Source organism: Ophidiomyces ophidiicola (genome assembly GCF_022830035.1).
Source record: "Ophidiomyces ophidiicola strain CBS 122913 chromosome Unknown scaffold_21, whole genome shotgun sequence".
In the NCBI taxonomy this organism is placed as follows: Eukaryota; Fungi; Ascomycota; class Eurotiomycetes; order Onygenales; family Onygenaceae; genus Ophidiomyces; species Ophidiomyces ophidiicola.
Window position 1 is genome coordinate 50,439 of NW_026054661.1, and position 11,579 is coordinate 62,017.

General features: G+C 50.3%; 4 protein-coding genes across 4 annotated transcripts; 1 reads left to right on the forward strand and 3 right to left on the reverse strand.

Annotated features, from left to right (window-relative positions):
- Window positions 1–27: 27 nt before the first annotated feature.
- Window positions 28–3,334, reverse strand: LOZ57_004770 (uncharacterized protein; the record flags this gene model as incomplete). Its single annotated transcript, XM_049253810.1, has 6 exons — window positions 28–440; window positions 502–955; window positions 1,808–1,854; window positions 2,006–2,275; window positions 2,339–3,101; window positions 3,158–3,334. 6 exons carry the CDS (start codon window positions 3,332–3,334, stop codon window positions 28–30), a joined length of 2,124 nt encoding a protein of 707 aa, XP_049107122.1.
- Window positions 3,335–4,530: 1,196 nt separating this feature from the next.
- Window positions 4,531–5,274, reverse strand: LOZ57_004771 (uncharacterized protein; the record flags this gene model as incomplete). Its single annotated transcript, XM_049253811.1, has 2 exons — window positions 4,531–5,177; window positions 5,244–5,274. 2 exons carry the CDS (start codon window positions 5,272–5,274, stop codon window positions 4,531–4,533), a joined length of 678 nt encoding a protein of 225 aa, XP_049107123.1.
- Window positions 5,275–6,059: 785 nt separating this feature from the next.
- Window positions 6,060–9,458, reverse strand: REV1 (deoxycytidyl transferase; the record flags this gene model as incomplete). Its single annotated transcript, XM_049253812.1, has 2 exons — window positions 6,060–9,349; window positions 9,404–9,458. 2 exons carry the CDS (start codon window positions 9,456–9,458, stop codon window positions 6,060–6,062), a joined length of 3,345 nt encoding a protein of 1,114 aa, XP_049107124.1.
- Window positions 9,459–9,873: 415 nt separating this feature from the next.
- FPR3 (peptidylprolyl isomerase fpr3) lies at window positions 9,874–11,491 on the forward strand (the record flags this gene model as incomplete). The annotated part of the gene is made up of 4 exons (XM_049253813.1): window positions 9,874–9,963; window positions 10,023–10,457; window positions 10,526–11,228; window positions 11,286–11,491. 4 exons carry the CDS (start codon window positions 9,874–9,876, stop codon window positions 11,489–11,491), a joined length of 1,434 nt encoding a protein of 477 aa, XP_049107125.1.
- Between the last annotated feature and the right edge of the window lie 88 nt (window positions 11,492–11,579).

Sequence of the window (11,579 nt, forward strand, 5' to 3'; positions counted from 1 at the left end):
CTTCATTGCTGCAGAACGACTACATGATTAGATCCCCTTAGACAAGACAAAATAAAGCCAAGGGTAGTAGTATGTCTCATCATGAACTGGATCCAAGATAATTGGCAGATATATCGTGCGCCATTCTTCTAGGGTAGCATCATTGAAGTATTCTGGGTCCATTCTCACTCGTCGTGCCTTGCAATACTCCCAGTACGCAGGATACCATCCAGCCTGGCCCCAGTCAATAACTGCTGCCACTTTTGGATTCGGTCCCCGCGACAGGAGGATATTGGGTGGGACAAGATCATCATGCGTGAATATAATGGGCATGTTGCTGCTAATTTCAATTCCGCAAGCATCTTGAAACTGCTGGATGGTGTTCGCACCTTGGAATGGCCCGGTAAGTTCTGGATGACACGCAAGAAAGATGTCGTTCAGTGATTGCTTGCCTAGGCTATCTATAATATAGGGTTCCAGGTTAGCTGTGCTTGCATGTTGCTTCCAAGGGAACTCGCTCACTGATATAGTGGTCATGTCCATCTTGCCCTAAAGCCCTCCATGTCTTCACCAGGTGCTTGAGTTCCTTGCAGATAGCTCGTCTCTCATTGTTGCTCATGTCACTCCATCTCTCCTGCAAGGTCTCATCCTCAACCAAGGACATGTAAATAAACCTCTGACCCCCATCCTCAGCCCAGCCAAAGACCTCAGGGACGGGCACTTGGCCTTGCAATTTCTTGCGTACCATCATTTGAGTCTGAGCCTCAACAATAGTTACGTCAGCTCCGTACTTGACGAACAGTCCCAGTGATGAGATCATGACGGGTGGTGGACGGTTGAAGCTTGCGGTGCGGATATTGTCTAACTTCTTGTTGATGGCTCTGATCCTGGCCGGCGTAGGAAGCGCAGGCGCTCGCCGCTCCTTGAAGAAGCTGGATTTGGGAAAGATCTGCATCTGGTTGGAGACGGACGAGTCCTCAGAGCTGGTGCTTAGTTTTCAAGTATCCGCGGTCGACGTTGGATGTAGAAGACGACGCGAGTGAGGTAGGGAGCTCTTAGACTTCTTTTGGGAATGTGTTTGGGGAGAGCTCGCAGGCACATAGTTGCCGAAATCGCCTGGTTTTACAAGGTCCGTTTGTTCGCCTGGCAACGGGTGGCAGGAGAGCATCCCCTGAGGTTTGGCGCTGATAGGGCAAATGTGAGATGCAACGAGTAAACCTGGTCTTTGAGATGATAATTGATCTAAATACAGAAGCAAACCAGGGCGCTGCGAACGAGTTAAATCCATTGACTGGGTGAGTCAGGCTCTGCCAAGCAAAGCCCGCCAAGAATGGCTCGTCATTTGAGCTCCACCAATCCTCAGACCTTCCACTTCGGATGAGTCAGAAATGGGCTAGGCCCAATGTAGCGTAGCGTAGTTATAAGCTTTGGAGCTAGACCCTTACGGGTCAGGTTTTGACCGAATTACCAGAATGGGTTAGTTCAAAACACCAAATTCGCGCTAAAGAACCTTAACAGCACGCGTCTGAGATGATAAGGTAAACTCGCCAGATGATCGTTTACTTGATAAATGACCTAGAAACTATCTTTTAAATGAAAAACAGATGCGCCATACAGTACATACTATAATGATCAGAGTGCAATATCAAGAAATAGCCACCAACATAAAAGTGATGCCAATGGTATTCTACCGTGCATCTCGAAGCAACAGAGCCAGGGTCTTCTACCGTGGAGAGTATTACATGACATTGCAGCAGGCCAGATGTAGTCAATGGGACTTGCCGTTAGATACCGCTGGTGCTTCACCCGGCGCTGGGTACTCGCGTACCACAGTGTCAAAGGCTTGGGCGACGTATTTCACATTGCTCGTGTTCACTGCACAGACCAGTCAGCCAGGCTCTTCGACCATTTCAAAACGGCCTGGGAAGCAAAAAGCGAACTGGGGAGGGGAGGGGGGGGGGCCAGGCGGGGTAGGAAACAGCCCATGTCGGGCCCTGCATGCGAGACGCGGGACGCCAGAACTTACATCCAGAAATCGATACCCGGCCGGAGTCCAGCAGGTAAATGTGATATCTCTCGTTCAGCACGCGCACCTGCTCCTTGGTCAGGCCGGTGTACGAAAACATGCCGATTTGGTTGATGATGTGTTCCCAGGTGCCGGGCGTGTTGAGGCGCTTGAGCTCGTCGTACAAGGCGCGTCGCATCGACTTGATTCTGCTGCTCATCGTGATGAGGTCCTGCTCCCAGTCCTTTTTAAGCTCTGGATCGCCCAGCACTGTGGCGGCGAGTCTGGCGCCTGGTTTGCTTCTTGTCAGTGTTCTCATCCTCCAGGCTGCTGATTGATGCTAGGGACACCTACCGTATGCTGGTGGCGTGGAAATTTCTCCTCTCTGCAGCTCGACGGCCTGGCTGCGCGCCCTCTGAGTGGCATCGGCTGTGCGGCAGACAAGGTGGAACGCACCCACACGCTGGCCATACAGACCCAGGTTCTTGCTGAAGCTCTGCGCGACGCACAGCTCCATGCCACGGGACGCAAATTCTCGAATCGCCCAGGCGTCGTTGTTCAAGTCGCCGGACGCGAAGCCTTGATATGCCGAGTCGAAGAACGGGAACACCCCCTTGCGCTCGCAGAGGTCGGCGATCTTATGCCACTGAGCCCGGGTAGGGTCAATACCAGTGGGGTTATGCGCACACGCGTGCAGGAGGACTACATCTCCCTTGCTAGCTTCTTTCTCTAGAATGCTCATCATGCCATCGAAGTCCAGCGTGCGAGTGGGAGCATGATAGTACGGGTATGTGCGACGCTCGACAGGGCTACCAGTAGTTCCAGAGGAGACCAAGTCCCACAGCAAGTGGTGGTTGACCCATGTTGGGTCAGAAATCCATACTGTTCGTTTCTGTCCCTGTGCAAGAGGAGGGAGGAAATCGGCTAAGAATCTGGCTCCAATATGGTTTGCTCCGGTTCCTGAGACCGTCTGCAGACTGGCAATGCGGTCCTTCTCTACGGGAGAGTCTGCTCCGCCAAACACAAGGTCTCGAGACAGATCGATGAACGGCGAATATCCTGGAATCGGCAGATACTCATGGTCAAAGGTTGGGTCTTCCAACAGACGTTCTTCAGCCTAAAGCTTTTGTTTTAGTCCACATTGCATGCCTTCGCATGACTCAGAGGTCTCACCTTTCTAACAGCAGGCAGCCGCCAGCTTCTCGCCTCGTTGTCTCTATATACGCCGGCCCCAAGGCTCACCTTTTCTGGGAAAGGGTCCGCGCTAAAGACACCCATCAGAGTGAAGACTTCATCGGGAGGGGCAGTGGCCAGCTGCGAGAACAGGCTCTCCGGCTGCATGGGTGCCATGGGAGCGGAATGAGAATGGATACACAGGACGCGAATGGTATGACTAGACGGTATACGTCAGGCGTGTGATGGTCTAAGCTTCGACAGCGGTGGTGACGGGTGGCAGCAGCTTTATCTGGGGGGATTTACAAGGGAATGGCTCGCGTGGATAAAGGGAAAAAAGTCAACGAGAGTGGGCGGCCGTCACCGTTTTTAGCTCCCTTCCTGCGCCGGATCCAACTCGCAGCGTAACAAGCGTCACAATGGGGTTCGGTGGGTGCGGATACCCACGGGCGAGTCGCACAGAGAGCAAGATGCGCCAGGAATCTGGTTTCACAGGGCCAGGGCTCATGCACGGCTGGGATCTGCCTCCGAGTTCCTCGACCGTCTGGCGACCACCCTGCTTTCTGCGGCTGCTGCCGCGCCGAACGCTGTCCCCTTTGCCTGCTGTTTCTCGTCGGAACTTTTCACCCACATCGCCACAGCAAAGGATTTCCTGCGACGGGGCCCGGACCGAGTCTTATGTCAGCAAGCTTGCCAATCAAAGGGCGTCGCGGCTGAACTGCCGGCATTACGCGATCGCCACGGCGGCCTGCTCTGGCTGTTGCCAACAACCTCGGGTGGGCCGGCGAATGGCAGCTGGCAATGTGACAACAGCGCGGCCTGGTAATGAGCCCGCGATACTACTACTACCGCCCATATCGCCGTCCGACTTAGGGCTCAGGGCTAGGGTTTCCCCAAACTCCGATTAATCCCCGGCCCCGGTGCGATCGCGCCTGTCTTCTCCTGGCCTAGCGCCGGTATTTCAGGAGAAGCGCGGCGGCATTTCCTGAAATGGCCGCCTCCAGCCGCCGGTCAGATGACGTGGGTCTTATCGTCTGTGCTTAGTCAGCGCCACCCAGACTAGCGCTCAGAAGATTAGGTAGGGAGCTATGCTGCTGTTAATGCAGGCCGAACCAAGCCGGCATCTAAAAGCAGAGAAAAAATACGACGTCAGAGAGGAGCCCCAGTCTCCCATAGCCGAGCAGGGGACTCCGCATTGCTCTCGTTCTCCATGCGAAACTACGAATGCAAGTCTTATGGTATAACTACTGGAAAAGTTGCTGAGTCCACGAGTGGATTGAGTGGAAATGCCAAAATGATATATACTACACACAATCTGTAGGAATCTACCATCTATTGCGCCGAGCGCTGAGCCGCCAGCCTGCCTAAGCTATCTATTCTTCATAGAACGGGTCGTTGGAAGAGTCCTTCTCGCGAGCGTACTCCAAATAATACGCGATATTGTCCGCCTTCTGGGCATCATAGATATGCTCCACCAACGCCAGTAGCCCATCCATTCCCGCGGTGACCCCGGACGAAGTCCAAATATTCCCATCAACAACCCATCGTGCTCGCCCGATCCAGTTCACCTTCGGGTATAGGGATATCGTTTCCTTGAGAGCAAGCTTGTTTGAAGTTGCATTCCTACCATCCAAAATGCCTACATGAGCTGGTAACTTGGACCCTGTACAGATGGTGAACAGGTACTTTAGTTTTGGGTAGAGATCGTGAATGAGCTTGGATACCGGCTCCCTGATTCTATCATCTCGGTTGCCCGTGCCGCCTGGGACAAGGAGGACGTCGATGCTTTCCGGCAGATTATCGTACGTGTGTGTCGGCACCACGCTCTGAGAGCAGGATCCTTTGTTCCAGGTTAAACCAGGTCTAGGGAGTGGCGTAGTGCTAACGGGTTCCAGCGTCGGCGCGAGAATGAAGAGATTAATGTTCTCTGTGCTGGCGAGCGAGTTCAGAACGTCGAGCGGTCCAAAAGCATCCAACGCCTGGAAGCCAGGGTACAGTACCATAGCATAATTGACCGGAGCTTCCAACGAACACTCAAGTCAGTCAGGAATCTCACGTGCAACCTTGTTGTCAAGGGGGTAAAGACCTGTCCCAGTGGCCGCTGTGTTCTTGCTCATGATGGCGGTTGTGAAATGAACCAGATAGTTCGTATGTCAGGGAGAAGTCCTTGTCCAAGGGCGTATCTATCCAAGCATGTAACTAGATGTTCTGTTAACACATGGCGATACATGCAATGCAGAAGGAAATTCCAAATTAAGCAAAGGTATCATAAACACATCAGTGACTAGAATTCATGATCCAAGACGAGCCGTCCGACAATCATATATACATCTAAGGATATTCTCGTTTAAAACCACGCCGCTTACAAACGACTGTACAGGTACATATTCAAAGTAAAAAGGCGGTCGCTGTGCAGGTCGGTGGTCCGTATTAAAAACCGGAGACAGCCAGCGGCGCTGTTGCGGGGGTATGAGAGATAGTTGTCAACTTACCTAGTAAGCACACCAGGGGGCCGCCAGGAGTAGATGAATTGCTATATACCAACAGATAATTTTCAAATTCTATACTCTGTGGAAAGCAGGAAAGGAGGTTGTTCTTGTTTATATACTCGGTTTCTGGGAATCAACTCCGAAGCCCAAAACCCCCTCCTTCGATGACTAAGACCGGCGTTATGAATGTGCGACTGCGCGGTAGAACGGAGCGACTACGCGACGACTGGGACGAAAAGAGAAAATGAATGAATGTGTTCATATCCTTGAAGGGGAAATTGTGGCGGATGGTCTCTGCAAGGCGCAGGGACGGAGAATCCTGTATTACTTAGGTATGTGAAAAGAAGGCAGATCCATTATGTCCGGAGATAACATCCAGTAGACTCCATATGAACCAGAAATTGGACGCGCCTTCATGTAAATTCCACCAGAGGAAGACCCCTCTGTCCAACTGCAGCGTTTACATCGCCACGAATTCTATGCAGAGCACTCTTCCAGGCATCTAGTGACTTGCTTTGCTCCGCTTCCGAAAGCCCGTCAGCGTCTTCGTCCGTATCGTCACTGCTATCCAATAACCAGTCCAGCCACTTTACGACGGCGACAGCCTTCGCTACGTCTCTTTCTTCAAGAATTACCCGCCTTAGGTATTTCGCGAGGGCACTCACGTCCTCTTCAAACGGCCCCTCAGCCTGGAAGGAATTATACCACTCACTCATTGCATCGCGCAGGTCTGGAAGCGACGACAGTTTTCGTGAAGTAAACGTCGGTTTGGGTGGCGGAGGCGCAAAGTGTAGGAGCTTCTGCTCTGGTGGGCGCCCTGCAGGTTTAGGTGCTGCTGGTTTCCGCGCATCGGGTATGTTGAGTCCTCCTCGCTTCTGCAATCGGGCTCGTTTTTGCTCTTCGACGACCTCGCGGCGAATATCCTCCGGCAAAGCTGCCAGGAAATCTTCCGAGATACTCTCTATACCTTCGTCAATGACCGATGATCCCCCCTGATCCTCGTCGACTGGAAGTGACGTGGATGGAGATGGTCGGCCAAGTATAAAATTGGACTGCATCAAAGTAGCATTTCCTCTTCCTTTACTGGTGGTTGGCCGGCTGTGGTCTCGATTAGCCCGAGATTTTGTGGGAGTAGTACTGGCTTTGGATCGCTTCTTTTTTGATCCAGCTGAAGGCCGAGGTGGACTGTCAGATGATAGCCCATATTGGGCCAACACTTCCGCACGTACATCTTCCGGTAAAGCATCTAGAGTCTCCAAATCAAGCTGAGATCGATGGGGCAACGCCACTGGTGATGCAGGTTTAAGAAGTCTTTTGGAAGGACTCTCTGACTCCTGGAGAGTGGGTCGTGGACGTTTACGCATAGATACTAATTTTGACCTGATATCCCCAGGAAGCTCTGCAAGTGCTTGCGAGTTGACTTGGGAAGGCAAGATAAATTGTGTTCCAGTGACGTTAAGCGGTTTCTGGGATTCGTCAGTAAGAATAGGGGCATTGTCTACGAAGAGATGACATTCTTGTTTCTTTGGAGTCGTTATTTCGTCTAGGTCTGAAGACATTGCCCGTTTCCGGGGACTCGAGACGCCGAAGTCTAATTGACGCTGGCTGTTCTGCATCTCGCCAGAAGCGTCGTGTTTTATCGGCTCCAATTTTGTCATTTGGACTCCAAGTCCTCTAAGGTCTCCTGGCGCAAAATTGAAGTGTCTCAGGATAGCGACGGCTTCTTTGCCAAGTTTGTCATTGGAGTTTGTGGCGACTCCCAGTACAATGCTTTTGTTGAAAGTATCGCACTTTCCATGCCCAAGATGTTTTGGGGGCTCTAGAGGAGCATCAGAAGACCTTCGCATGATTCTCATCGTTAACTGCTTCCCTTTAACTCCGTTTTCCACAAGCCTTCGGTGCAGCTCATCGCACAGATTGCACACAAACTGCTCTGCTTGCTCTTGGGTAACGAAGCGGATTCCCCAGTTGATCTCTGCTGACACGGATTTCCGAGGGGTAACATCTCCAACTTCAGAATGATCTATTCCCCGCGCATATTCCCATAATTTCATGCCGGTCTTAGGCCCCATATTCGCAATAAGTCTTTCTTTTGGTAGCTGACGAATATCCTTGACAACTTTGATGTTCAATTCTCCGAGCTTGGCTCCCAGACTGTACGCCACACCTGGAAGTTGTTGGACTGAAATATCACCGATGAAGTCAAGCACATCTTCTGGCTTTAATTGAAACTGGCCTGCTGGTTTTGCTTTTCGTAGCGCCAATTTGGCTTGCAGGATGTTTCCACCAATTCCCACGGATACTTCGCATCCAGTCTGTCGTTTCACTGAATCACGTAAACCATGAGCCACCTCATCAGCTTTCGCTTGTTCTCTCCAGATAGAATCTTCGGATGCTGCTCCTCTTCCATCAGAGCCAGCTGCGTCAAAACATAAATTGGAAATATCTATGAATGCTTCATCAATACTGACACTTTGAATGATTCCTTCAATGTCGAGTATGGCCTCGTAGAATTTTCGGCTAGCATCCTCATAAGCGGGAAAGTCGTATGGTAGCACCGTTAATTCAGAACACAATTTTAAGGCACCTTGCATCCACATGCCATTCTTAACTCCAAATGCGCGAGCAGGATAGTTGCAACTAGCTATCTCGGAACCGCCGCCTGAGCCATGTGCGATTGCCACTGGCTTGTCGACTAGGTGCGGATGCTTTCTGATTGAAACAGATGCAAAAAAGCAATCGAAATCAACATGAAGAATGTATCTTCGATCCCTAAAAACACCCTTTTTAGCTACAATAGTCGGTGGGATTTTTGAAAGTGTTGCTTCACGAAGTTTTGCTTTCAACTCGGCTTTCCATGTTGATAGATGGTGAAGGCGGGACTCTCTGTAATATTGCTGGATGAAATCGGGGTTCACAACACTCGAATTTCGCATGAGCGGGTTTGAAAGAAGGTGCTCATTGTATTTCTCGGAAGTCATCGGCACGTCAGCATTGTTCTCCGACAAGCCAATGACACCAAGGGAGTCTGCTCGCCGCAAAGGATCAGCTAGAGAAACATTATCCTCATCTAACTTCTCAGTTTCCAGCTGTATAGGGTCATTCGTTGTGGGATTCGGGTGTGAAGGCGAGGCTGTAGGGCCTTTCCTATTATCGATCGCCCTAATAGAAACATCTTGTTGGGATATCTGGGAGTTATACCAACTTGACTTTGTTTGGTCGCGGTAGCTGGACGACTGGCTCTTGTGTTGGCTTAGGATTTGACCTTCATTACCGAATCTCAGGACTTTCTGGGAGACACCGCCATCTATTACTCTGAACGAGTCCCATGGCAGAAGCTTTCCAGCTTCTACACTTTCCACAACCCATGCTGGCTTTACTATGCGATATTTGCGAAATTCTTCTCGTTTCTTAGGGGTTAACGAGCTCGCGATTATATGGGTTGCGGCAGTCTTTCCATCTAGGTACTGTAGAAACCCACCGCCATGACTAACTATAAGCCGATGAAGATCATTGAGAGACGGTTGCGTATAGCCATTGACATGTGCCACAACCCCCCGAAAAATCGGCGGGTTGTTGGGTGAGGTGGTTCGTATCTCAGCATCCAGATTCTGCAGTTTCAGCTTCTTGCGCCGGAAATAGTCCCCAAACCCCCCAAAGTTGGATGCCCCATACTCTTCGCCATCTTCTCCATCAAAAGTATCTAATCAAGAAGTTAATCTGGAAATATACCCTACTTTAAGGGTAGAATCCTCACGATTCTCGATCCTTTTGCGAACTGTGCTGGAACCAGATTCCAGCCGAGAGCCCATGGTGGGGCTGAGGGTCCAAAAAAAGCATTACCAGATAGCTATAGCATTATAACAAAATTCGAAGGAAAAAGGTGGCTCTTCTAATAATTTTCCCGCCGTTCAAGCAACACGACCTTGTACCAAGCGTGAGACGGACGCGACCTCGCCCAAATCCAAAACACGGTCATGTGATATTTATTGAGAATTCATCACGTGGGCGCTTATGGCGATAAAGTTTGGGTTCCCAGCTTACTAGGCCAGAAACCGAATAGCGTGATGGAGCGCAAAGTTGTAAAGCTCGCAGAGTTTGTTTACTTCGAATTTTTTTTTCTCAGTTCAGCTTATATCGAGTTTTCTACTTGATATCACCTTTTCCGATTACTAGTTTAGGATAGCGAGGGGACATATTTTCTCTGTCTTTCAGATTTCTGCAATTATGTCCGGAATTCAGCCTGTGGCCCTCTATGCGGCCAAGGTCCCGCCTGGCGGTATCCTCATCCCTGCAGCGCCAAATGCCTCTGCAATGGTATATTGACCCTTATATCACGAGTATATCGCAATTATTATGCTAATTGAAACTACCAGCTGCGCATTACTATGGCTGCTATTGATCCAGATGCTTTGCCGGAGTTTGAAGACCACGAAAGTTCTAATAAGGTCCCAAGAGCAACCTTGAAAATCGTTCGACCTCCTCCGGGTTTAGACCTAGATGATGATGACGACGGGGATGAGGATGATGACTCCGACGCCGAGGAAGACGAGGAATCTAATGATGAAGTAAATGGTGGACCAAGTGACCCTGCTAAAGCTAAGATGGCTAAGACGGCTGCTTTACTTAAGAATTTGGAAAATTTCAGTGACGACGAAGATCATTCCGACGACAGTGAAGACATTCAAATCAAGGCTGCTCTTTCAAGGATTATGAAAGGAAAATCCAAAGCCATGGATGACGATGCCAGCGAGGACTCTGATAGCTTGGAATTGGAAGAGGTAGTTGTGTGTACTCTGGACCCGGAACAGGTATGGCTTGTTCATATTACCAAATTCTCTTGATCACCGACACTTGCCTGACTTGCTCCTGCATGTAGATGTGCCAGCAGGCGCTTGATTTTGTTGTTGCCGAGGATGAACGTATTTTTTTCAAAGTGACTGGCACTCATACCGTCTATCTTACCGGAAATTATGTCACTCCACTAGATGAGAATGAACCTGACGAGGATGACGATGATTATGATCTATCACCCGATGAGGATGAACTTGGTCTCATGGAGGAAGATGACGAGAGTGATGAACTTGATGACATGGAAGATCCTCGCATTATGGAAATCGACACAGACGAGGAGCAAGCTCTCTCGAAAAAGACTGGCAAGGGTAAGAACAAGCGCGCCGCTGAGGATTCGGATGAAAATCTTGATGATATGATGTCAAAGGCGATGAAACCAGATACAAATGGAGAGCAAAAACTCAGCAAAAAGCAACAGAAGAAACTCAAGAAAAATAATGGCGACGCGGCTGAAGTGACACAGAAAGCTCCCGAGGCTAAGCAGGCAGCAGCAAAGACAGATAAGAAGGTGCAATTCGCGAAGAACCTGGAGCAAGGCCCGACTAATTCTACTCAGAAAAAGAATGGACCAAACGCGACAGATGGCACCACCGGCACCCTGGGTGTCAAGGAAGTTCAGGGTGTAAAAATCGAGGACAAGCGTCTGGGAAAAGGCGCCGCCGCTAAGAAAGGCGACAGAGTACAGATGCGATACATCGGGAAGCTTGAGAACGGAAACGTCTTTGACTGTAGGTTATCTTTTTCAGCTGTTACAGTGATTCTGTTACTCACCTTTTATGCTATAGCGAACAAAAGCGGAAAGCCATTTTCATTCAAGCTTGGCTCGGGCGAAGTGATCAAGGGATGGGATATTGGTGTGGCTGGAATGGCTGCTGGTGCTGAGCGAAGGATGACTATCCCGCCACATCTAGCGTACGGGAAGAAGGCGTTACCCGGAATCCCGGCCAATTCCAAACTCATTTTTGACGTGAAGCTGCTCGGCATCAAATAGTCGGGCCTTCTCGCTCGCCGCCCCTTGCTCCACTCGCCAGCACTGCATGGCTGTCCGTTCTCTGCCCTCATAATAGCGGTAGTGGTAT